This window comes from Peromyscus eremicus, chromosome 4 (genome assembly GCF_949786415.1).
Source record: "Peromyscus eremicus chromosome 4, PerEre_H2_v1, whole genome shotgun sequence".
In the NCBI taxonomy this organism is placed as follows: Eukaryota; Metazoa; Chordata; class Mammalia; order Rodentia; family Cricetidae; genus Peromyscus; species Peromyscus eremicus.
The window spans coordinates 119,630,360-119,657,375 of NC_081419.1; the positions used below are offsets into that span (position 1 = coordinate 119,630,360).

The 27,016-nt window shown below is 45.2% G+C and overlaps 1 protein-coding gene across 1 annotated transcript in view; it reads left to right on the plus strand.

The window, feature by feature from the left end:
- The window catches only part of Rin2 (Ras and Rab interactor 2), a 209,086-nt gene that overhangs the window by 135,579 nt on the left and 46,491 nt on the right, over window positions 1-27,016 (plus strand). The window contains exon 4 of the mRNA XM_059261566.1: window positions 11,116-11,216. Coding sequence (XP_059117549.1) covers window positions 11,116-11,216 — 101 coding nt within the window. The remainder of the gene's footprint in view (window positions 1-11,115; window positions 11,217-27,016) is intronic.

Genomic DNA, 27,016 nt, shown 5'->3' on the forward strand with positions numbered 1-27,016 from the left:
TTCTTCAGAAACAAGTTCAGAGCTGCAGAGTTTCAGGGAAGCACCTTACCTAGAAATACTCCCACAGAGAGAGTCAGGGTTGAGTTGAGGGAAGGAGAGACCTCACACTGGTCTCCACTACCAAGCAGTCCCTTAAGCATGGCTTTGGGTCCATCTGAGAGAAGCATGAGGACATGATGTTGCTTCAGAGTGGTCCTGTAGGGGATGAGGGAGCTGGGTGGGCTAGTTATACTTCATCAGTAGCTGGTTGAAGACTGACCCTGTGGGTCCTTCTTGGTCTTTGTTTTAACAGACAAAACAGGTTCCAGCAGCAACATGTCTCCTCTGACAAGAGACATGGGCTGGCTTCGAGGGCAAGGTCTTTTCCTGAGCATTCTCCCGAGGTGTGAGAGGTTCCAATGATAGAAGGGCAGGTCTTAAACAGAGCTACCAGCAGTCTGGTCTTCACAGGGATTTTCAGGTCTGAGGAAGATCTAGCATACTAAAGGAATGTCATCAATAGCTTGTGATGCCATCACATATAGGAGACACAGTCTCCTTAATTTTCTGGGCTTAATTTTGTGGGGACAGATGTAGTCATCTCAGGATACAGGGCTTTGTGGCTTAGGGTTCTAGGTCTGACAATATTTTATTTGCTTTGTTAATTTTGGAGTGGCTTTATTTAGTTCCTTAAGACAGAGTCTTGCCCTATAGCCCAGACAAATTCCTGACTTTATTTATTTTGTTACACACAAAATTAAATTCCAGAGGAGTTAAAGACTTACAAACAACGTATGTAAATAAATAGACCTGTAGAAAAGTCTGAGTAGAAAATATGTGGACTCTATGGCTTCAAGATAAGCCATAACCATAATGAAAAGTTGGATAGTTTTTATTCTACTTTCTGGCCTGGTGATATATCCTTGTGTGCCTCATTACTTGGAAGGCTGAGGTAGGACGCTTGATAGTTCAAAGCTTGCCTGGGCAACAGAGTGACAGGGCAACCTAGGCCATTTAGTAAGGTCTTGTCTTGAAGTTCTTTCTCTTTTTTCCTTTTCTTTCTTTCTTTCCTTCCTTCCTTCCTTCCTTCCTTTCTTTCTTTCTTTCTTTCTTTCTTTCTTTCTTTCTTTCTTTCTTCTCTCGCTTTCTTTCTTGCTTGCTTTTTTTCTTTCCTTCTTTCCTTTCTTTCCTCCTCTCCCTTCTTCTTCTTCCTCTTCCTCTTTCCTCTTCTTCCTTTTCCTCTTCCTCCTTCTACAAGTAAAAAGTACCCACAAAAGGCTGGGTGTGGTGGCACACACCTTTAATACCAACACTTTGGAGCCAGAGGCAGGCAGATATCTATGAGTTAAAAGTCAGCATACATATCAAATTCCAGGCCTGATGGGGCTACATAGTGAGATCCTATCTAAAATAAGTAGATAGATAGATAGATGATAGATAGATAGATAGATAGATAGATAGATAGATAGATAGATAGATAGAGGCAGGCAGACAGACAGACAGACAGATAATATTAGGGATAGGATAGAGCTCAGTGGTAGAGTGTTTGGCTACCATGTACATTGCCCTGGGTTCAAGCACCAGAACTAATTCTATCTATCATCATCAAATGTTTAAGAAAAACATTAATTCAAAATAGTCTGAAAGAAAGTATTTGAAATATATGGGACAAAGGCCACATCTTTGTACAACTTAACAAGAAAAGTAAAGAAACCCCCCCCAACTGAGCAGCAGATACATGAACAGGAAATGAAAAGAGAAATACAAATAGATAACAATATACTTGGGGCCAGCAAACCACAGGAAAAAAGGAAAAAGAATCGCTTCATTAGATTGAATGAAATTTAAAAATTATGGATATATATGTGGTGGCACACCTTTAATCCCAGCCCTCAGGAGGAAGAGGCAGGCAGATCTCTGTGAGTTTGAGGACATCCTGATCCAATCCCAGGCCAGCCTACATATTTAGTTCCAGGTCAAATGACTGAGTCCCAGTCTAAATAAATAAATATCAAAATTGGATATTGGGATAAGGAAGTGCTTCCCTCAATGTGTTTGATACCCATATTGGGATAGGAAAGTGCTTCCCTCAATGCGTTTGATACCCAGCCCCAGCATGTTTTTAAGTTAAAATTAGGTAAGTGGCTAGGGAGATGGTTCAGTGGATAGACCACTCGTTATGCAAGCTTGAGTTACTAGTGTTTAGATTCCCCAGGACCCATGGAGAGTCCGGTGCAGTTGCCCACACTTGTACTCCCAGTGTTCCTACCATAAGATGCGAGGCAGAGACAAGAGAACTTCCACAAGTTTGTGGCCCAGCTAGCCTGGCATACCCAGCACTGAATGATGAGAGGCCCTGGCTAAGTAAGTTGAAGGCAAAGACCCATGCCCTAGATTGTTTTGTGACGTGCACATGCAGGCACACACAGAGACTTTTAAAAGTAGTACATCAAAGCCGTCAAAGCCGGACGGTGGTGACGCCTGCCTTTAATCCCAACACTCGGGAGGCAGAGGCAAGCGGATCTCTGTGAGTTCGAGGCCACCCTGGTCTACAGAGTGAGTTCCAGGACAGGCTCCAAAGCTACACAAAGAAACCCTGTCTCAAAAAAGAAAAAAAAAAAGTAATACATCAATGAAGTTGGAGAAGTCCTTCAATGGTTAAGAACACTAGCTGCTCTTCCAGAGGACACAGGTTCAATTCCCAGTGCCCATACAGCAACTCAACCATCTGTAACTCCAGTACCAGGGGCTCCAATGCCTTCTTTTGGCCCCTGAGGGAGTCAAAGCACACATGTGTTGCACAGACATACATACAAGCATCATGCCCCCACACACACATTTAAAAAAAAAATAGAATATCAAATTCAGACAAGCGCCATGGACACTTTCTTTTTTTTTTGTTGTTTTGTTTTCCAAGACAGAGTTTCCCTGTGTAGCCTTGGCTGTCCTGGAAGACAGCCCCTGTAAACCAGGCTGGCTTTGCCCCTGTTTTTTACTGCCTCTGCCTCCCAAGTGCTGAGATTAAAGGTGTGTGCCACCACTACCCACAACACTTTCAAATATGGCAGAGGCAGTAAATAAAGGGGGGTGCAGCAAAGCCACCTGGATAACTGTGATGCCACTGATAGCCTGAATACATGGGTGCTGGTGTTCCTCTGAGCTTTCACATGTTACACAGGAAGAACCTGGGATGTTCGGCCCAGCACTGCTCGTGATAGCAAAGCATTGAAGTTGACCCCAGTATCTATCAAAGTCAAGTGGAAATGGGAGTAATGGTGCATGCCTGTAACCCAGCACTGGAGACGCTGAGGCAAGGGGATTGCCACGAGTTCCACACCAGCTTGAGCCACACTGCGAATATTAGGCCAACTAGGGCTATAGCATGTCCCTTCTAAAAATAGAGAAATAAGCAAAGGAAATTATGGTGGTGGTATTTCCTTAGGTGATTCCTGCCAAATTCTATTTGATTAATCTCACAATGTTAACATTAGTAAGCCATGACGCACATCAGTATGACTCATTCCTTTGGGTGAAAACACAGAGTAATAACATTCAAGAATGATCCGGCTGGGCATTGTCACCAGCTTCTGTAATCCCACCACTCAGGAGGCTGAGGCAGGAGGATTGCCTCAAGTTTGAGGCCAGCCTGGGCTACATAGTTCCAGGCCAGGTTGGGATACAAGTGAGACCTTGTCCCAAACAAAACAAAACAAAAAACGAAGAAAGCAGCTGATCATAGTGGCACATGTTTATAATTCTAGTACTCAGAGGCGGGAAGATCAGAAGTTCAAGGCCAGCCTTGGCTGCATAGTGAGTTTGAGGCCAGCATAGGCTATAGGAGACGTTGTTTCAAAACAACAATAACAACAAATACATCTCTACAAATGAAGATGGCAGCACCAGGCTACCTTTTACTCCCTGGTGATAGTTCAGTAGCAAAGATTGTTGGCAAATGTGGAAGAGGTCCAGCATTTTCAAAGTTGGCTTTGAAAAACCCCCAATGTGGGATGTACCCACCAGACCCAGGAAGCAACTCCAGGTCAACTGAATCAGACAGGGGAGGGAATTGTTTGGGTCATATGATTTCTCAGGTCCCGGAGTAAGTCTTTTCCCACACAGTTGATTCCCAGAATGCAGAAGCCCACCAGACTCCAAGGCCAAGCTGATGAATTGGGGTATAGAAGAGATTCTGAAGCTGGCAGCCAAGTGCCTGACTTTTCCCACACCCTGGGTTTGCATCCTTCACCCTATCAGCTGCACATCCCTTCTCAGACGCTGATAACATTCCTAAGTGACACCAGGCATGTTCAGCCTTGCTCTCTAAGCACTTTCTTGTTTTATTTTTACTTGACCTTCAAGAGAATTATTCTTTTATCTAACCCCAAAAAAAGAAAAGATTTGGGGTCCCTCCCTTTTCCCTCCTCCCTCCTGTGTATACAGGATTACATACAGTGGCTTTCCTTCCCATTAGAGGAAACTAGGTGCCGGGTAGAAGACGGACTTCTGGGCAGAGAGACAGAGATGCCCCTGCCCCAGGTCTGTGCTGCTGGTGATCAGGGCTGAGTGGTAAATAGGCTTCCCTTAAGTGTTGCCTGGCATTAGCTCTCTGTAATCTTGACTGCCAGAAATAAGAGGCAATATATACAGGAAGAGGGCAGAGAACACATAGGCACCCACGGCAGTATTTAGTCCCCCAGTATCATTCTCATAGCATCAATCCTCTGGAACCTTAAGGATAAGGCCAAGACACTTTGACTTGTGACTGGCCCAAGGTGACCCCACCCACAGAGAAAGAGGAGGTGGGATTTGAAGACTGGCCCTCCTGAGTCCCCAGATGGTCCAGTTACCACTGCTCTAAACTACCAAGCTGTAGACCTCCTCAGGCTGGAACTGCCCCAGCTGATGCGGATGAGGTTCTGCCTGCAGGGAAGCTGCAGGGTGATGAGTGATTAGAGTGGTGTGAACTAGTGTGAACTCCTGCACCACACCTGAGCACACAGGTGAGATCTCAAAGGACGGGAAAAACTGAGTCCTCATCAGTTATTCTCCCACTCTGGACAGGGATGTCATGTATGTGCCAAGTCACCCAGGTGAATACCCCATGGGGGCTAGGTTTCTGAGTCCTAGAATGAGGGTGGGGACCAAAGACCCAAGCCCTGGCCTGCCTTCCTCTCTCCTCCTGTGATCACCCTAGCCCGCCCCTCTGGCCTCCTGGTCCAAGTACCCGGCCATGCCAGCAACACTTGTTTTCCAAGTGTATTTAATGTGTAAGTTTGCACATGCTGAGGGGCAAGCCCAGGGTCTCCAATGTGGCTAGGCAAGTGCTCCAGCACGGTGCCACAGTCCCAGCCACGCTCCCTGCTTCTGCCTAGATGTGTATCCCCACTTTGCACTGAGCCTTGTGGCATAGCCCTGCAGGGGAAAGAAAACTAAGCTAGACATGGTGGCACATGCCTTGAATCCCAGCACTTGCGAGGCAGAGGCAGGCCAGTCTCTGAGTTCAAGGCCAGCCTGGTCTACAGAGCAAATTCTAGGACAGCCAGGGCTATGCCGAGAAACCTGTCTCAAAAAATAAACAAACAAACAAAAACATAAGAAAGAGAGAAAAAGGAAATAACCCAATATTGTCCTAGCTTTGACAGTGGAGCTCTGCTGTGCTGCACCTTGGAGGTGACTGTCTGTTGGGTTCAAACCATAGTTACTGTGTGCTGTTTTGGGGATGACATCTGTTCTGGGGTTTGGGGGGTAAGAATCATTGTCTCCCCATCTTTATGCTATGACAACCTGATGTCCCAACGACCCTCTGACTGCACCAGGATAACAGCTACTGTCACCCCCTTCCCTAGGGTCTACAGGCTTCCTGTGTGACCAGAGTGGTCAGAAGCCACACTCCAGGACAAGCTTTGCAGATGCTCTGGCATCCGGTCCTCTCTGGGCCATGGCCTCAGCATGGTGGAGCTTCAGCAGAGATGGTCAGACTCCTAGACTGGCACTTGTGTTTGGGGTTGTGTAAGTTGTAGAAACTAGTTAATAGCACCAGGTTTATGCAGGAGCTCCTGGTGGCTTTAACATGGGTCCCTGCAGTCGGTTCATGCGTTATCTGTCCTCAAAGGATGGATTTAGGAAGAACCAAATGTAAGAGGTTAGAATAAAGGCTTTTAAGAATTAAAAATAAACAAATAAATGCAAATTTATCAAAGAACAATGTGAGTAACTCCCAACGCCCAATCCCAACACCCAATCCCAACACCCAATCCCAACGCCTAATCCATAGGACTTTAGAGAGGAAGGAATGACTTTTGGTGATGCATTTACTGGTGGAGGAGCCCATTGTGTATAAAAACATAAACATTTGCTGGTAGAGGAGCCCGTTGTATATAAAAACATAACACTTAGAGCAGGCCTGACCCAGAACATTCAACTCAGGGCCAGTTCTTGAGGAAATTGCTCTATGCTATCAAGTGGGTAAGTTAAGGAGGGATTAGATGGAAGAGGAGGGACATACCCTTCTCTGGCAGGGATCCAGCCAGGAGCAACGTTTGCGTTCATCCACCTTCATACCTTCAGGTCACTGTGCGGAGAAATGATGTGCTGAGTGATTAGCCAGGTTGGTACCACGATAGGATCTTGTGCTTGACTAGGTCTAGAGAAGGGAGCAGAGACAAGGCCTAGGGGTGTGGTCAGAAGTGCAGTGGTAAGAGCAATGCCTGAAGGAGAGAGCTTAGCTGGAAGGGTCAGTTGCTTCTTCTGGAGAAGGCCGTTGGGGACCCAGGAATTGAACTCAGGTCTCCAGCCATCTCATAGGCCTGCCTTGGGGGAATTTTATGTTCAAATCAGTGTGGTGATAACAGAGTGGTGAGTGGAGAGGTGAATGGAGACATGGTGGTCTGCTAGGGTGGGAATCTTCTCTGTGAGAGTTGCCTAAGGCTCTAACAAGTTGTCCTTTGGATGGGGCCCTCTACTTCCCAAGGGGCTGTGGTACAGCTCTTCCGTCTAGACCATAACCTCAGCATAGTGGGGCTTCAGCAGAGGCATTCATCCTGTCCCTCTGTTCTTCAAATTTAAATCCCACCTTCTCTTTCTATTCACATCGGCACTTTGTACATACATGTGTATAATGTATCTTGAGCATGTCCAATCCAACTCCCCTTCCCTCTCCCCGGAATGTATCCCTTCTACCTTCATGTTCTCCCTCCTTCTTTCTCTAGTATGCATGAGGCTCTGGGTTTAATTTTGAATATCAGCAAACAAAGCTTTTTTGTGACAGGGTCTCACTAAGGCCCTCTGGCTGTCTAGGAACTCACTCTGTAGACCAGGCTGGCCTCGAACTCACAAAGATCCACCTGCCTCAATCTCCTGAGGGCTGAGATTCAAAGTGTGTGCCACCATGACCAGTCTACTTTTCTGTACACACACATATGTACATAATTTGTGTGTGTGTGCACATATGTGTGCTCATGCCACATGCCTACCCATGGAGTCCAGAAAGAGGTGTTAGATCCCTAGAGCTGTAGTTAGAGGCTTTCGAGAGTCACCCAGTGTGAGTGCTAGGATCTGAACCCTGGTCCTCGGATAGAGCAGTAGTAAGTGCTCGTAACTGCTGAGCCATCCTGCAGTCCCTTGTTCGTTTGAGTTTGAGGTGATCTCCTTATTCCAGGCTGGCCCCTGAACTCACTCTGTAGTTCAATGATCTTGAATTACTGATTCTCTTGCCTCTTTGCAAGTACCGGGGTTACAGGCATGCACCCTCTCACACCAGCAGCTTAATTTTTAATTCTTCTTTTCTATAATTTCATACACAACCATCAGTTCATAGCCATTTTTGGTAAGTTGTTCCCGGATCTTCCTCCTCCTGTTCTCACTGCTCCCAAGAGGGCCCAGACGGCCTCTTGTCCGGGCCAAGCAGTTGCTCCTCACTAGTTAACTTGTTCCTCCTCCAGCATCTACAAGCATCTATAGCCCAAAGAGAAGATGTTCTTGGTTTTTTTTTTTCCCCTCGACAGTGCTGTAGATCAATCTCTGGACCTTGTGTTGGTTAGGCAAGTGTTACAGCTCTTGAGCTGCATCCCCAACTAGATAATCTCTGTAGATCACAAAACATAAGCCTCGTAATCTCCACAATTCAAAACTTCCAGTGTGAGGAGGGGTACTGGAGAGATGACTCAGTGTTTAAGAGCACTTACTGCTCTTCCAGATGACACAGATTTGATTCCCAGCACCTACATGGTAGCTCACAACTGTCTCTAACTCCAGTTCCAGGGGATTCAGACATACTCGCAAGCAAAATACCCATACACATAAAATAATTTTTAAAACACTTCCAATGGCTCTTACTATGGGAAACTCAAATTCATAAAGACTGTGGTATTTGGCAAACATGATCTAGTACCTGCCTGCTTCTTTCCCCAGGTTCTAGAACTTTCTGAATTATGGACTGTTCCTTTTGTCTTTTTATGTCATTCAGGGCTCTATTACCTGTGCAAACACCTGTCCTGATAGGCCACACTAGGTAGCAAGGCCCCCTAGCTGCCCCCTAAGCATCCCAATCTACCTTCATTCCAGAAAAGCTCAGCCTTCAGTGCTAGAGTCTGTCTGTCCCACTAGAATGCTAGCCCAGTGAAAACGGAGACCTGCCAGCCTTCCTCTCTACCTCATACTCGGCATGATGTGGGTGCCTATAAAGGCTTAAAACTGAATGGATGAATAAATGAAGTCGAACTTTTCAAACAGCTTATCAGTAGACACATTGAGTGTTAACATAAGCCACATGTATATGAAAAATAACTGCACTTTTGAACATCTGGAGCACAGTGGCAACTCTAAGCACGTACTGTACATTTACAGTGGCTACTAAGTACCAGTAAAGCTTGCGTTGAGGAGCTGGGGTGTAGCTCAGAGGTCTGTCACTGGCCTGGCATACACAGACCCTGAGCTCAGTCTAGCACTGTCAAAAAAAGAGGGGGAGAAAGGAAAACCCAGGTGAATGGATGAGCTGGGGATTTACAGCCTTTGGAGTGAGATGGAGCCTCTTCATAGTAGGCGAGAGACGAGACAGCAAAAGCCTTGGCCAGAAGGGGTCATTTTTTTCCCCTAGATATCTCTGGGGCTTACCCACCTACCATTCACCCATTCCCAGCCTTGGTCAATCCTTTCTCTCCTCTTACCCTCTCTTCTTGCTTTTATTTTTTAATTTTTAGATTTTTATATTCATTCATTTATTCATCCGGGTATAAGTTCTGCCCATGTTGTCCACTGTGGTCTCATTCTTCTGTGCTCAAAGGACCCACCCGCCCTTACCTTCCATGTAGCCAGGAGTCCAAGTATGACCCACTGGTTCTGAATTTATCAGTCTTAAAAAACTAAGCTACGTGGCATAGTAGCACATGCCTATAATCCCAGTGCTCAGGAGGCTGAGGCAGGAGGGTTGTCTTGAGTTCTAGGCCAGCTATGGTATACACAGTGAGTTCCAGGCCAGCCTGAACTACATAGCAAAATCCTTTCTCAAAATACCAAAACAAAAACTCCAGTGAGAGAGAGAAGCTGAAGCAGAAGGATCTCAAGTTCAAGGCCAAATTGTCATACATAGTAAGTTCAAGGCCAGCCTGAGCCTGGCTCTACTCAGTGGCTCGATGAACCATCAGTCAATAAATCAATGCTGGAGATGTCACTCTGGTAGAATATTTACATAGTGTGTGTGAGGCCTGAGTTTGATCCCTAGAACCACACAGAAATTTAATCTGTAAGTAGTACATTATTTACTTAATTGTTTCTTTTTGAACCAGTGTCTTACTATGTAGCTCAAATTCTTTATACTCTGTAGCAGGCTTTCTTGGACTACCAGCCCCCAAATCGAGTTACAGAGACTTATCAATTATGAACGCTTGGCCTTATCCTATGCTTGTCCCACTAGCTCTTATAACTTATTTTAACCTGTTTCTCTTCATCTACATTTTGCCTTGGGGTTTTTTACCTTTCTTTCCTTCTGTGTGTCCTTTCATTCTGTACGGCTGGTGGCTGCCTGGCTGGCTGGTCCCAAGCATCTCTCTTTCTTTCTCCTTCATTTCCTACTCTCCTCTCAAACCTAGATTCTTCCTCCTACTCATTCTCTGTGCCCACCAACCCCACCTGTCCCCCTACTGCCTAGCTATTGCCCATTCAGCTCTTTATTAGACCAATCGGGTGCCTTAGGCAGGCAAAGCAACGCATCTTTACATTGTTAAACAAATGCAGCATAAACAAATGTAACACATCTTTACATAATTAAAGTAATATTCCACAACAGAAACAAATGTAACACATCTTTAAATAGTTAAATATTCTACAACAATATCCATTTCAGCTTCTTGAGTATAAGGATTATAGTTGTGAACCACCATGTCTTGTAATATGTTTTTGTTTTCTGAAAGAGGATCTCACTCTGTAGCCCTGGCTGGTCTAGAACTTGTTATGTAGACCAAGCTGGCCTCCAACTCACAGAGATCCTCCTGCCTTTGCCTCTGCCTCTGCCTCTGCCTCTGCCTCTGCCTCTGCCTCTGCCTCTGCCTCTGCCTCTGCCTCTGCCTCTGCCTCTGCCTCTGCCTCTGCCTCCTGAGTGCTGGGACTTGTAATATGTTTTTGTTTTCTGAAAGAGGATCTCACTCTGTAGCCCTGGCTTGCCTGAAACTCACCAGTAGCCTAGGCTGGCCTCAAACCCAAAACAGTCCTTCTGCCTCTGCCTTCTGAATTACAGATGTGTACCACCACTCCAAGGTTTTAATTGCTAACATTTAATGCAGAGAATCCCTTGAAATATTTCTTTTGACAAAAATGAATTTGGAGACCTGGTTCAAGTAGCACTTATTTATTCTTCTATATTCATGTTGAGCAACCAAACCTGAGTGTCAGAATTTTTTCCTTATTACAATACTGAAACTCAAGCTCTTTCCCAATACCAAAACCCAAGTTCTTCCTCTTTTTAAAGGGGAGTTGCTCCCTCCCCCTTTATTTTTTCCTCTGTTTAGAGGAAATTCACAGAGCCAAGATTTAAAATGGGGCGGGGGGGGGGGGGTCATCTGTTGAGGGCAGGAGCTCCCTGGCTTTAGGAACATGGCCCGCCTCTTCACTTCCTGACGTCATGCTATTTTTGTCTTTGAATAGCTCATCGACACGATCGCCTCGGAGATCGGAGAACTGAAACGGGAGATGGTGCAGACAGATGTCAGCCTGGGAAATGGCCTGGAACCTTCTGAAACCCACAGGTGATCAAAGGCGAAGTTAGGTGCTGGGTGCGAGTTGGGGGACTCCATGAATGAAACTGGTGAATGAGGAGGGCTGACACATGGTCACTCCTTCAAAGTTTGGGAACTGGAAGTGCAGTGACAATACCAGGTGACATTCTCTGTAGGAGGTGGGAGTGGCCTAGAAGCTCCTTGTATGCTTGTTTATTTTAATTGCTTTGAAGGCACTTGAACTTTATACCCTCTCGATTCCTCCTGGCACCAGAACCGGGAAACCTAGACTTGCCGGTGCCATGTCACAGTGATGGACAGAGTAACACAGCGGATCCTCCGTGCATGAAGTAGAATTCAGTATAGCCCTGTCAGTCTCCAGAAGGTTTAAAGGGGAGCAGCTAAAGAGGATGGACCCATTTTGCATTCTCAGGTCAGAAATTCTCCAGACCTACATAGCTATTAACCTGAAAAACCATCCGGGGGTTTGGAACTGAAGGAGGCTATAAATGCTTGAAACGGGAGGCAATACCTTGTGCCAGTTTGACATGCTGCATACTCTTTGAATATGGAGGAGGGGCTGGTTTTGATCTGGAAAATGGGGGTGCAGGGAGCAGAGGTGGGGTTGTAGGTTGAAGGTCAAGTCTTTTAGCTCTTTGATATAGCCTTTGCTGTTGACACAGAAAGCAGAACATCGTTGCCCCAAAATGACGCAGCAACTGTTGCCTCGGAAACAGATTCATCATCAGGTTTCCCCCCACTTTTCCCTGGTTGAGGCTTCCTGGAGTAGAACAAAGTTTAAGATTTGTGGTGTGGGTTCTGCTTACAAGTTACAGGACACGCAGGCAAACTAGGTGCCGCTGGTTGCCCAAGCCAGTTTGGAACCAGCCTGACTTGTTCTCTGCCTAAGCTGAGGGAGAGAAAACAGCATCCAGAGAGGCAGGTGCTAGGTTAGAGAGACAGTAGGGCTGCCATGCCATGCTTCTCAGGAGGAGCTGCATTTGCCTTGATAGGGCAAGTTCTAGGTGCCCTCCACTTCCCGCCCGGCCTTCTCTGCAAAGTAATGGGGCTAGGCCGGGTGTTCCTCTGTGCTTCTTGGCTTTGGGGGCTTTCTTTATACCCTAATGTGAAGGGCTTTGATTAGTTAAATTGTTTTCACCCATAAACTTGACACACATGCACAGTGCATAGTGGTTTTCAGTTACAGATTTTTTTTTCCCCATCTCATATCCAGAGTAGTTCAAAGGCTCTTCTTGAAACTTTAGCCCAGGGTTGACCATTACTCTTTGCACTGTTATGCATAAGCAAAACTGGAGTCCAGGCTGATAAGGAGTAGGATTTAGTGACATCGGTTTCTTCCATGTCCAGGAAATCCAGTGCTGGGAGACAAACCCCCAAGCTCTGCAGGTGACAGACACAGAGTGAAGGGGACATCTTTGCTGAGTGTAAGGCATAGGTTTGGGGATCTTGCTCTCTGACCTCAGCACCGCTGTCACCTTCCTGTGACATCCTTCTCCACAAGCCTGTGTCTGATGGGGCCTCTCCTGTCCCAGCCATTGCCATTGCAAAATGCCTGAACTTCCTCAGTTGGTGGAACCTGTAGTTAAATACCAAGCTAGTTTCCTGGCAGCTTTACTCCCTGGCTTGTGTTAGCATTTGCTCACTCCATGGTTAATTCTGGAATGTACTTGCAGTCTTAATGTTTTCTTATGCCCTGGACTCCTTTTCAGAATAACATTTTAAATGTATTAAATAAAGCCAATAGGATGTCATGGGGAAAACAACTGTGTTGAAACACAATGGCAAAATGTTTAAAATGTCGGGTTTCATGGCGTAGACATTTCTTTACTAACGCAAGTGGGACCAGCAAGCGCTGTCATCTGAAGAGAGGGGAATAGAAGGGGGCTCTGTCCCCGGTGCTGCTGCAAAAGAAGTATCTCTGGGTTCTGTTGGCAGCAAAGGCACAGGCCCTGGGCACGCTCTTGTGGTCCTGTTACCCCCATTCTGATAGAAGGAGGTTCGTGTGCTCACCACCCCACCCCCACCCCCATGTATGTGTGTGAGCAGGTGCACAGGCACACCTGTAGAGGCCAGAAGCCAACTCTAGGGGTCTTCCTCTATTGCTCTCCACCTTTTTTTTGGGGGGGGGCAGGGGGTTGCGGGGGGCAGGCCTGATGAAGCTGGAGTTCATTGTTTCAGCTAGACTAGCCAGCCACTGAGCTCTCAGTTCCTCTCCACCTCCCAGCACCAGGGAGTCAGGTACAAGCCACCATGTCCAGCTTTTACATAGGTTCTGGACATCCAAACTTGGGTCCTTGTATTTGCACAGCAAGAACTTTGCCCACGGAGCCATCTCTTCCACCAGTATCTTCATTTCAAAGTGAGATTAAAGAAGGCTGGGACGTGTCTTAGCTGTGTTCCACCCCTACCACTGCGTATAACCTGCAAACACCCTTCTGGATACGCTAAATCATCTCTAAGCAGGATATGGGGGCACATGCTCTAACAGTTGCATTGGGAGGTTGTAGCTAGAGTTTTCCTGCCTGGCCCACAGTCAGGACAAATCTCTGACACCCGCCAGTCCCACAGCCGCTCAGACCCAACCAAGTAAACACAGAGACTTATAGTGCTTACAAACTGTATGGCCATGGCAGGCTTCTTGCTAACTGTTCTTATATCTTAAATTAATCCATTTCTATAAATCTATACCTTGCCACGTGGCTCGTGGCTTACCGGCATCTTCACATGCTGCTAGTCATGGCGGCGGCTGGCAGTGTCTCTCCCCACCTTCCTGTTTTCTCTGTTTTCCTCTCTGTTAGTCCCACCTATACTTCCTGCCTGGCCACTGACCAATCAGTGTTTTATTTATTGACCAATCAGAGCAACAGATTTGACATACAGACCATCCCACAGCAGGAGGTGGAGGCAAGAGCATCAGAAGTTGGTGTCTGGACCTCACACCTACTGAGACTCTCCCCTCCCCTCCCCTGCTGCTGCTTCTTGCCTCTAGTCCGTGCTTTCTTGTTCCCTGACCCCCTTCACCTTGGAATACCCAGAACTTTTGGACGTCTTCTCTTCATTTCTTTGCTCCTCTTTATCCAGGTGACCTTATCGAAGATATCTGGAAATGTCTGCACTCATCAGGGAATAATAATAGAACAACTTCATAGCATTCCCATGTGGCCAATGGCCATAAAGGACTTAGCACAGTACCTGACCTGGGCAGATACAATGTATGATATTTACAAAGGAAGTCTCTAGAGTCTGAAGTCAACCCCATCTGCCCTTGTGGCTTTGATGCCATCTCTATGTTGGTGATTTACAACTTGGATCCCTTGGCTGACCCTCTTTAGGAGTTCAGAGGTGTGCATCAGATTTATAGAGACCATGATTGAACCTGTGGGGTCCCTGGGCAAAGCCACTCTGGCCTAATCCTGTCTTACCCCACTCACATAAGAACCTTTTTGCCATTCTTGCAGCCTCTCTCATAAACCCACTCCCATCCATCTTCAAATCCTAGCAGGTTCACCCATTAAAGCAGATTCATAAAGGGACCACTTTGCACCAACACCATTGTCCTGGCCCCTGTCTGGTACCCTGGCTACCATGCTTTCCATTTTGGGGGGCTGTTATCTAAGCAGCAATCAGTCTAATCCTAACTCACGTCACTGTTGTGTTCAAAACTCTTCAGAGGGTTTTCATCAGAAACCGAAATCCTGACCACAGCCTTCAAGACCCTATGGGGTCTCTCTGCCTTCCCTGGCGCCTCTTACACAACTGTATCTTCTCTCGCTCACTCACTCAGTTCGAGCAGCACTGACTTCATCACCGGGGGCTCCTAACCGGGCCTTGTCCTTGCTGTTCCTTTGCCTGGAATGTGCTTCTCCCAAAGCACTGTCGCCCCCAAACCCTCCTTTCCTTCTGCCACCTTCCTTGGCTTGCTTTATTTTTTTTTCAAAAAACTTGTAAGGATGGACATAAGCAGCCTTCCAAATTGATGGGTTCTGCATCCATGGAATCACACAACCACAGGTAGAAAATACTATTTAAAAACTGCATCTTTATTGAATATATTTTTCTTGTCATTATTCCCTAAAAAATTCAAAATAATAACTATTTACATTGTGTTAGGTTTTAGAAATAATCCAGAGATATTTTTATCTGTTTGTTTGTTTGAGCCAGTTCTGCTAGGCAGCCTAAATTGACCTCCAAACCCAGGATCCCTCTGCCTCAGCCTCTCAAATGTTTAGATTATAGTATACACTGCTGTGCCTCACTTATAGGAGATATATGTAGGTTATTAGCAAGTATGATTCCATTTTGTATAAGAGATTTCCATATCCACAGATTTGGGTATTGTCCAGGGTCCTTGAACCAGTACTGAGGGATTTGTATACCTATTTGCTTACTTAATCATCTTCTACCTCCAAACACTGGAAGGCCCAGCTCCATGAGAGCAGGGGTTTTACTCCTTATTTGGGGCCAAGAGTGGTGTCTGGCATGTGGCATATCATCCTTAACTGTGGGAGAATAGGTGGCCAACAGCCCACAGCAGCCCTGTGAAGATTCTCATTAGTTTGTCAGAAGCCAATCACAAGCATAAGATGCTCCCCGTACTAGTGCACAAAAAAGGAAAGCTGCTCTGAGCATGGCAGTGGACACCTGTAATCCTAGCACTGCGGAGGCTGAGGCAGGAGTATTGCATGTCCCAGGCCAGCCTGGGCTATGTAGTGAGTTCAAAGCCGACTTAGATAACTTAGTGAGAGCCTGTCTTGAAAGGAGGAAAGGAAGGAAGGAAGGAAAGAAGGAAGGAAGGAAAGAAGGAAGGAAGGGAGGGAGGGAGGGAGGGAGGAAGGAAGGGGATAAAATTGAAAATGTGTGGTCAACCTTAGACTTCCTCCCTGGCCACAAAAGGGGGCCTGAGTCCCTTCCCTTCTGTCTCTGTCTGTGCTTCCTCCATCATCAGTCCTGAGGTCTGGGCTGTTAGGATCCTTTGCTTGTAGATTAAGAGCGGATTAAATCTACTTCAGCCCTCTACCATAAAGAAACTGAACAACCAGGAAGAAGATGGCAGGGTTATTCCTGGTGGTCTGGTCATCCCTCTCTGTGTGGTATTTCTAGTTTCTTCTCTCTCTGTCCTTCTGAAGGCTAAGGGGCGTGGGTACATAACAGCCTTTGCTCCACATCCCTCCTGGTGAAAGTTGTCTGTGTTGGAGAGCATCCTTCGGGACTGAAATGGGCCCATCTCCACCCTCATCTTTCCTGGGCCCATCATTTTGAGCTGACAGTCTACATATTCCTCTGTCCTCAGGCAGAGAAGAGGGATCCAAAAATATAGCTTCATAGATATTCTCTGGGCTCAGACTGGACTTTCAGGACTCCTGAGGATCCTGGCTGGACATGGTCATTGAGGGACATTGCTCCCGCTGCCACCTTGCTGGTGCCCTGTGGCTCGGGTGGAGGCCTGGGTGATGTCTGTAGTCCTAACAGCTCCTTTCTTCTCACCCTGCCCCAAGGTCAGACAGGAATTTAAAGCTTCCTTGGCCAGCTCTAGTTAGTACTGTTAGAATGTAGCAGTTGCCCTCTGCGCTTGGCCTGGCCTGGAAGTCCGGGCTTCACAGTAGCAGTGACATCAAAACCACTGCTTTCTTCCCTTGAAGCTCCAGAATGCAAGAGACAAGTGTGGCTTCCATCAAGGGCAGTGGTTCTCAACCTTCCTAACACTACGACCCTTTAATATAGTTCCTCATGTTGTGGTGACCCCCAACCATGAAGTTTTTTTGGCTGCTACTCCTTAACTGGAATTTTGCTATTGTTATGAGTTGTAATGAAAATCTCTGTATTTTTTGCTGGTCTTTGGGGATCACAACCCACAAGTTGAGAACGACAGATCTAGGGGAAAGGGAATTCCATCAGAACATGTCACTAAAGAGACAGCTGTGGCCATACCTACTGCTCTGTGCCCTTCTCAAAGAACTCCGCCCCGCCTGGTACCACTTTTAAAACAATCCACCACTTATGTTAAACACAATTCAGCAAAAGCGAGTATATAAGTATATAATTAAGGTGAGTTTTCACAGAGAGACCACGCAGTCTTCACTCAGATCCCAAAACAGCTTCTCAACCTGCCCCAAGGGTTTCCTAGTCACATCCACTTCATGCTGAGCCAGTGTCCTGACTGGCATTGAGCTAGACAGTTCTGATTGAAAGGTTTTTGATCGATTTTTGTTTGTCTTTGTTTTGATGCTGGGAATTGAGCCCAGTTTGTAGTTCTAAATACCCTAGATTTGCCCATTTCCCAACTTTATATAATTGAAATCATAACAGTTTATGCTTCTAAAAGTGACTTCTTTTATTCAACTTTTATTTATTTATTTATTTATTTATTTATTTTTTTGGTTTTTTGAGACAGGGTTTCTCTGTGTAGCTTTGCGCCTTTCCTGGAGCTCACTTGGTAGCCCAGGCTGGCCTCGAACTCACAGAGATCCGCCTGGCTCTGCCTCCCGAGTGCTGGGATTAAAGGCGTGCGCCACCACCGCCCGGCTTTATTCAACTTTTAAAAATAATATTGCATCCTATAAACACACCAAAACATTAAATCCATTCTACTATCGGTAGATATTTGACTTGGTTCCAGTTCAGAGTTGGATTTGTTGTTTTACATTTTTGTTTTTTGAGATAGGGTCTCATGTAGCCCAGGCTGGTCTCCAGCTCACCGTGTAGCTGAACATGATTTTGAACTCTTTTGGGGTTGGGAGGGGAGGGAGCACCTCATTAAGTATCTCTGGCTGGCCTAGAACTTGCTATGTAGACCAGGCTGGCCTCTAAATCACAGAGATCTGCCTGCCTCTGCCTCCCAAGTGCTAGGATTAAAGTCCTGGGCCTCTGTGCTGAGCGACCTTGAACTCTTGATCTTGCAGCCACTACCTCCTGACCAATGGGATTACAGGTATGCTTCAACACAAGGTCCATTTGTCTGAAGACATGTTCAGCATTTCCTGAACTAATTTGGTTCAGGCCACTAACAACATCATAACTGTAAATATTATACAGATATTTTTGCAGTTCTGCCTTTAAGATTATTGCATCCAGTACAATTTCCCATATTTAAAAATCTTATGTCCTCAACATTAGTAACTTCAAATACAGGATTCAAGGCCATCTCAGTTCATTCCTTCCCATTTTTTTTCTTCAAGAGACAGATAACAAAGAGACTCTGAATTCTCTGATGCTATTCTAAAGATTTTAGAGAATTCATTCATGATATCCCTGGAAAGGCAGTCAGGCCACTGGATGCAAAGTCATTGAGTATTTTGACTTCTTACACCATCTGTGTCGTGTACAGTGTTAGCCAGTAAGCAGTTTCCTCTCATATCACATCTGGAAACCTGTTTAAACCATAGGTCACTGTTGCTCTAGACTTGGGGCACATGCTAGAGCGTCAGTGAAAAACTTGAGCCAAGCTCATATTTAAAAGAAGGGTTGGCTTGGAAGCTGGAAGATATAGCTCTGTGGTAGAACCCTTGACTAGCATTTGCAAAGCTCTGGGTTCCATTACCAACATTGCAAAAAGCAGGGGAAAGGCAAGTGGTTTTCTTCCTTTATTATGACTTCCTCTCTGGTTTCTGCAGAAAGTAGGAGGCTCGTAAGAACCATGTGCTACAGAACACTGCTTCTCTTGTAGTATCTTAGGCTCTTTGCAAAAAGTGTTTGATGTTCACGAGTTTGTAGTTCCTTCTTAGACCTTGTCTATTTGAAGAAGTAAACACATATTCCTCTCATGTCTTAGGTGTTCACATTTCTTCTCAAGGATATCAGAAAGAGAAGCTTTTCAAATGAGTCAAGATTGAAAGGCAACAGAAAACGAACAGTGTGGAGCTGGGTTATGAGGAGTGCTCACTCCTGTGGGCACATGCTCTGTTCAACAGAACAAGTCTTTTGGAATTGAAAGTTTGGCGATGACATTTTCTGTTGTGCCTGTAGTGGGTATAAACATGCCAATCTAATCCATTTCTCTCCAGACATTCCCTTAGATGGCAGTTTATTTCAAGCCACTGAGTGTTCTCAATATGGCTCCCAAGAATTCTGTGAGGATTGTCTAACCCTCTGCTCATACTGTTGACAGCATGATGATTAAGTTCAGCCTAAGGGTAGTATTTACTAAGTGGTACAATTTGTTATGGTTCCCCCAGTGGAGCCTGAAGATTTACATGACATAGGAAGGGGAGAATTGTAAATGAATGAGTATCATATAATGGGAGGAATACAGATGGATACAGGAATGTGCCAGGTTCCAAATGAGGAGAGGAGGGGAATTCCAGGTCATTGGTGGTTTTAGAAAAAGTAAGACCTGACATCACTCCATTAAAGAATTAAACAGGTAAGAGCAGCTTGTGATTACAAATGCCCTAAAGAGCCATTTAGTCTGTCTCAATTTTTGGTATCCAGAAATTTTGTTTTCAAAGAGCATTTAACTTTTCTTTTCTTTTCTTGATTACTAAAAGTTGGTATGTATATTGTGAAGAAAACACACAGCAGGAAATGAAAATAATTTGATGAACTTGGGAATGGTGGTGCATAGGTTCTTCCCATCACTAGGGATGCTGAGACAGCAGGGTAGAGCAGGACCTATCGAAAAACAAAACAAAACAAACAAACGCCTATAATCCTAGCGCTTAGATATGGAGGCAGGAGTTCAAGTTTATCACAAGTTCAAGGTTATCCTTGGCTATAGGATAAACCCAACCAAATAAGAAACAAGCTCGAGTTCACCCACTGAGGTAGGACCTGGGGCTGTTCTCTCTTTGCTGTTTTATCTCTTCAGTGACTAACCCTCCGCTTTTGTTTTACTTTGCTAAATATATAAGTGGTAAGTCACGAATGAATATCTGCCAACTGACAAGGTTTTTGTTGTTGTTGTTGTTTGTTTGTTTTAACGTTCTGAGGCCTAGAAATTGGTTCTATTTTGGTTTTTGTTGTTGTTGTTGTTTGTTTTGGGTGTTAGTGGGGTTTGTAATTTTCTTCCTTTGTTTGGTTACTGCTTTTTCATTTGTTTTCAATGTCTCTCTGTGTTGCTGGACTGTTCCTGGATCCATATGCTGCAATCATCCTCTTACTTCAGCTTCCCCAACATCTAGGACTCCAGGCCTGTGCCAGGGCAACTGTTGAGTTGGCATCCCTGTTTTGACCAGTGGCGCCATTCTGTTTCCTGGTTGGCATCTGTCAACAGTAAACTTTGGCCCTATAGGTATAACATTGGCAATACTCTAAGGTTAGAGTCACCCTACAGTTTAATTTTTTTATTTGTCTGATGTTAGGGATCAAGCGCAGGGCTATAGAGGCAGGTGCTGACTACTAAGCTGTACCCCAGCCCCCCCACCCTTTTTTTTTTTTTTTTTTTTTTTTACTCTGGCAGCTTTGCCTTCTGCTAGCTTGGCTCTGCCACAAGGTATCTGCTTAGTTAGAATTCTGCTGGTGAATTGGTCCAGCTAGGCAATAGCATCTCACAGCCAAAAGCACTTAAGTAGTAGAAACCATGAATGCAAAGAATGCATGCCTTCCCGTGAAGCTACGGGTTGGAGGGCCACCGGCAGACTGAGCCCGCCTGGCTCCTTCTTCTCCCTGTTCTCAGCTCCAAGGGCGACCAGGACAACAGGTTCTTTGTTCCCACTTCTTACTTTTACAGGAACAAATGAAAGCCTCTGCCAGCACTGACTCCATATCTGGCCTTTTCATCTTGAGCTGGAGAGGAAGCTCCAGGGTGAAATCACCCCCCTGCCGCCACTGTCCCCCACCCCCAGTCTTTCTTGTGTGCAAATGGCCGCCTTGGGTGACAGCCATCAGGTTTTGTCGCCATTTCTAAATGCTTTCCTCCTGGGCCTCAGGAAATAGAAATTTAAAAAATCAAATGAAAGCCCTAAAAAAAAAAAAAAAAAGTATTTTTCCCCCTCATAAAATTCCTCCTGCTACATATCATTTGAAATCACTTTCAGGAAGTTGTGGCTTCCTCCCGCAAGAAGCAATAGCCCTCAGCCACTTGGAAATCAAATCCATAACCCAAAATATAGTAGAGTTTCGTTTTCCTTTTAGAGTTTGAAAGGATAAGAGGTCCCTGGGGAAATAAAGCATCAACTTCTTGGCTGCTGGGAAACTTCAGAAGTTGGAAATGGGGAACTAGGACCTGTAATGCACTTGCCTAGAGTGTACAAGGCTCTGGCTTTGACCTCAGCACCACAAAAATCAACAAAATGGCAGCCACAACTCAGGAAACTGGACTTGTATGGATTCTGTTTGGGTTTTGTTTTGTTACATCATTTTCACATCGAATAAGGAGTTAAGTTGGATGGCTTAGCTATCCCTTCCACCTCAGCTAAATACGCAGCGATCTTACAAGAACGTGGTTCCTTAGTCCTCAGCCATCACCCTTCCTGTCTTGACCAGTGAGTAGAAGGTTCCTCAGGTCATCTGCCAACTTTTATGCTGGAAGCAGAATTTGTGTTCTAGGGCCTTATGTCATCTGGAATGGATCTGGGCCTCCTTTCATCTCCAGACCTTACGGTTGGTTACCCACAGGGGGTTGATTTAGCCTCGAGAGTTGGGACTATTGCAGTGCCCGAAGGTATTAAGCAATCATCAAATAGCAACCAGCCACTAGGTGTTTTTGAAATGGAAGGTTTCTGGGAAGTTTTGTTCGCTTGGCATATGTGTGAGGAATTGTTATTTGTGCCAGAAATATTTCTATTAGATGCATTTTTTTTTCTGTATAGGACCTTTATTTATTAGTCTTTGTAAGGAGCCTACATTTTCTGAAACACTATTGATCCTCAGCCCTACCACCTGTCACCACCACCACCAACTCTAAGAAGCCCTGGACTCATTTCCCACAAAACATGGTGTCTGATTGGCCACTGCCAGGCATTTTGCTACTGGTTCGAGGATTTGCTACTCCAACAGCAAAATCATGATATACATAAGACTCCACCCTCTGTCTGGTCCTTACTTCTGAAGACAGCCCAAGAGCTAACCTCTCAGAAGCAAGAAGCATATGTGCCAGGGACAGGTAGTTAGATTACAGATGAATAAGAACTCATGGGATGAATGTTAAAGCCCCTTTGGTATATGTCCCTCGGTGTTTCTACAAGCCTCCTGCAAAGCACCTACCTTAACTGAAGGGTGGGTCCACCAATACTACCTACTTTCTGGTTTCTCCCTTGGGCACCAAGCTCCCACTGTTGGAATAATCTGCTCTAAGTCCTGAAATAAGAACTCTCTATTTGGTACTCTTAGAATATTTGTCGACAGTGTCCTACTTTGTCCTTGTAAATCTAGGCTAAAAGTCATCATTGGCTTTGTACACTAAGACTAGAAAGCCTATCTGTGAGAGGAATCCATGAGCAATGAGGAAAGAGCTGCTAAAACCTCAGATTGGTTAGTCTGCAAGGGATGAAGCCACTTCCTTGCCCAAGGCTCCAAAATGGCCAAAAGCTTGGTGGCTGTGGTGACTTTGGCCACCCATTTCCTGATAAACACACAGACAAGAACCCTTTGTCTCCTGAGGCTAGAACTAAGCAGCCAGAGTAGACTCCTCTGAGCCTGGCTGAGGGAAAGCCTGAGTCTAAGATTGAACATAGGGGCCTCAGAATGAAGCTCAGACCAAATGCTCATGAGTGTCCCCTCTTCCTCAGGAGCAAGGACTATCTAAATACCGCCTCCTACTCAGGCCCCTGGTCATGCCTGCTCTGGACTGAGTCTGAGTATGGTTCATGTGAGGTCAGCCTGTGAAGGGATTAATGCCTTGGAGATGTGCAGACAGCAGTGAGGAGATCCAAGCCATGGGTTCCTTGTAGCTGAAGGAGAGTGGGGAGGAGAGTTGGATTTGAACTCAGTTTTGACAAGTTGGAGGAGCCTGAGTGAGCATTTACTTAGACCTTTCCAATGTCTCCAAGTGACTAGATTTCCATGGCTCATCAGTAAATTTGTAAGTAGAAGCAAAACAGAGACCTTGATCAAACATAAAGATGTCTTTGTCCATGAAGGTGGACCTTGAACACACCAGATTCCAAGGCAGATATGTGAGCATTTGTGCTGAGTGGACACAGGCTCTCACACATAAGCACGGGGAAAGCAAGGGGCCAGTTATTCCATTGAGGACTTGTCATTACATTTTTTAAAAAGTTTATTTTGTGAGTGTGTGTGTGTGTGTATGCGTGCACGGAGTACATGTGCCATGGTGCACACATGTGGAGGTCAACGTTTCCAAGTCTTGCCCTCTATCTTGTTTTTGCTGCTGTGCTGAGTACTCCGGGCTGGCTGGCCTTTGGCCTTTTGGGGAATTCTTCTTTTGGGAGAGCTTTCTGTCTTGGCCTCTCATTTCACTATAGGGATGCTAGGATTACTCTGTACTTTTTACCTGGGATGCAGGGACTCAGTGCAGGTTGTAAGCCTTGTGTGGCCAGTGCTTTTACTAGCTGAGACATCTCCCTGGCCTGAAATGTTTAATTTAAAAACAAACAAACTTTTAGCCTTAAAAGAAAAATGAGATACATACTATTTTAAATGACAAAAGGTGCCCAATTAATTCAATTAATTGAGTTATTTAACTCAATAGAGATGTTTCTTACACACAAAGAGAAGGTCTAGGGATCTTTTTGTTTTATTTGTTTTTATATAAGCTTACTGTGCTTTGTTCAGACAAAGGGAAGACAAAATTAGAATTTAGTTTAAAGATCTTATCAAATGTAGGATGGAACAATGTATCATTCCGTAAATCAGAATAAGTGTAGCAAGGAGCCAAGGACAGAGGTTGTTGTATAGCCAGAAACCAGAAAGATTTCTAAAACTGGTTTGGTTGTTTCAAAGTTGCTTTCTCTATAATGTGGGAAGAGGAAGAGAGTAATAGAAGGAGATCTAAGGGAAGGTCTCCTAAGGGTGCCTAACCCTGGCATCCAGGAGGTGGGCTGTGAGGAATGGAGGTAGGAGGATTACAAATTGAGCCAGCCTGGGCTACATAATGAAACCTTGTCTTAAACAAGGAGAGAGGGCCAGACAGTGGTGATGGCACACACCTTTAATCTCAGCATTCAGGAGGCAGAGGCAGGCAGATCTCTGTGAGTTTGAGGCCAGATTGGTCTATAGAGCGAGTTCCAGGACAGTCAAAGCTGTAATACAGAGAAACCCTGTATTGAAGAAACAAAAATAAAAACAAAAAAGAGAGAGGGCTTGGGTGTGATGATGGCACACAACTTTAATCCCAGTACTTGGGAGGCAGAGGCAGGTAGATCTCTGTGAATTTGAGGTCAGCCTGGTCTATATTATCAAGTCCTAGGACAGCCAGAGATACATAGAAAGACACTGTCTCAAAAACAAAACAAAACAAAAAACAAAAACAAAAGTTAACCAGTAACTGGTTAGCATAGGGCTGCTTCTGGTAACCTTTTTACTTATTAAGGCAGAGGGAATGCTGTTAAGTCAACTGAAACCTTTTTGTTTGGGAATTGGCTGTTATCTCTCTCTCTTGATTCCATGTTGGGAATTGTCTATTCTTAGAATTCTTTGGAGGACAGTTAACAACTTGACTTGGGTTTGGCCATGAGCAGCAGTGACTCCATTTTTATTTCAGGCTCCCCATTGAGGCCTGGGGCAGGAATTTAGTCTATAACAATGGAGTCCTATAATTTTTATTTGGCAGTACCTACACTCCAAGGCTGAAGGCTGAACCGTCCAGAGCACTGCACATCTGCTGAGACATAACAGCCAGGTGGACACGGAATGTTCTTGATTGACAGTAAGAACTCGGCATTTTGCTTTTTTTTTGTTATTAACACCTGAACTAGGATTCCTACATCTGGAAAATTATGGACTGAATTTACTGTGCTAATATTTTTCCCATAGAAACAACCTCACATCAATTTTAATTAACTAATTAGTTAATTAATTAACGTATCTATTTTGGGCAATGCTGGGAATCAAACCCAAGACTATGCCCATCCTCAACTATACCTCTACGTTATACACCCCAACCTCTAATTTTTTGTATATTTTTACTTTACTATCTCATGTTTGATTGAAAAAGACAAAATTATAAAGTCAGAATAAACACTTTAGATATGTTGTTTTGGCTGGTGTATGGTAGAGAGAGCAGTGTAGTAGAATGTTCAAGAAAACCTCTGGATATACTGTGGACACTAGGACTGGCCATCAGGGGCTGCACTGTGGTCTCTTCTGACTCCCAGGGTCTGATCAGAAAGTGAAAGGACATCTGTCCTTTGGAATCTGCTGTTTCTCAGGACTGAACCCTAATCCTGCTGATTCTAGTAAAACTAAGTCAAGTGTCAGCCTGGCTGTTCCACCGAGAGTTCACTTGATGTCCTCACTGACCCTTCCACCTCCTCCAGCTACTGTCTGGAGCCTAGAAATGAAGAAAGTGGAAAGGCCCCTTCATCCTATGCTCCAAAGAGCCTTAAATCACGTGTGACCCAGGGGCATCCAAGGCATCCAGGGCTAGAGAGCCCTAACTCAGAGCCATGATGCTGGGCTGTTGTTTCCATGACAACAGATGCAGGCTATGAGTTTCCCAGTGGGTGTTTATTTTCTTCCCTCCATCCTCTCCTCTGTCCTTCTTTGATGAACCTCTCCTCCCCTCAAATATTCCCTTTTGCTTTCATATCATATATGTTCACTATTAATGTAGAGCCTGCATATTTTGACTCTCCCCTGTTCCTCTTTCTTTTTCCCTTCTGTGTTTAAGCCCCTTCTTTGCCATCATGGTCCTTTGGTCTTTCCTTATGGTCTTTTATCAACTGGACTTAGCACAAGGTCACAATCCTTGCTTGCTCTCAGGCAAGTGATCCTTAAAGCATAATCACCAGCTGGTGTTGGAGGTACCATTTACAAATGAGAAAAATGAAGCTCAGAACTGGTCAAGGTCTCACATGCCTGGACCAATTAGAAGAGGGATACCATGCTTCCATCCTTGAGGCTGGCCCTAGGGCACCTCACTGGGACCATGTCATTATTATAAATGCCTGGATTGTATCATGGGATGCCTTATTACCTTTCTAAGCCACTCAGCCTTTGCCAGCACTCATTTACATAGAGATAGCTGTCTGTCTTAGAAATCAATGGCTTCTGTTCCTCTCGGTGGCTCTGTCTTAGGTGGAGGTCCCTAGAAGCAGAGCCTGATGCACGAATTTCTGAATTCCTGTGCAGACAGTTTCTAGAGGGAGGCACTCGGGAGCAGGGGGATAGACAGAAAGGGAAGCAAGGCAAAAATGTGGGCTCTGCCAGATTCCAATCCAAAATGCCCCACCTTGAGAGAAGGCCACTCCCTTCTCCAGCCACATCTGTATGTCGTGGGCAGTGGTTGTTTCCCAGGGGGACAGCAGATATAACTTCCCAGGCATTTCCAGAATGAAGAGGCTATAAGCTGTTGGTGGCCAGTCCCCCTAATAACCAGGGTGTGGACTCCTGTCCGGGAAAGGGGGCTCTGGAGGGGATGAGAGCATCCACCTGACAGTCCATATGTCATCTGTCAGCTCTTTCCTGAAGATTATTTCTGATAAAAGCCACTTGGTCCTCTAATAATACACTATAAACCTCACGTGGCTGGCTGGATCAAGTCAGTGCCAAAGACTAATTGCAAGGTCTAATTTATGGTTTCTTCTTTATGAGGCTCCATGAATCTTACTCACCATCTTCCTGTCTGGGCCCTGGCTGCTTAGGCTGAGGCCAATCATCAGAACAAAGAGCATTTTTAAAAACAACAACTTCAAGCCAGGGAGGATTTGTGGGATGTGACCTTCTAAGAAGAAGTGAAATACTTTCTTACTTGC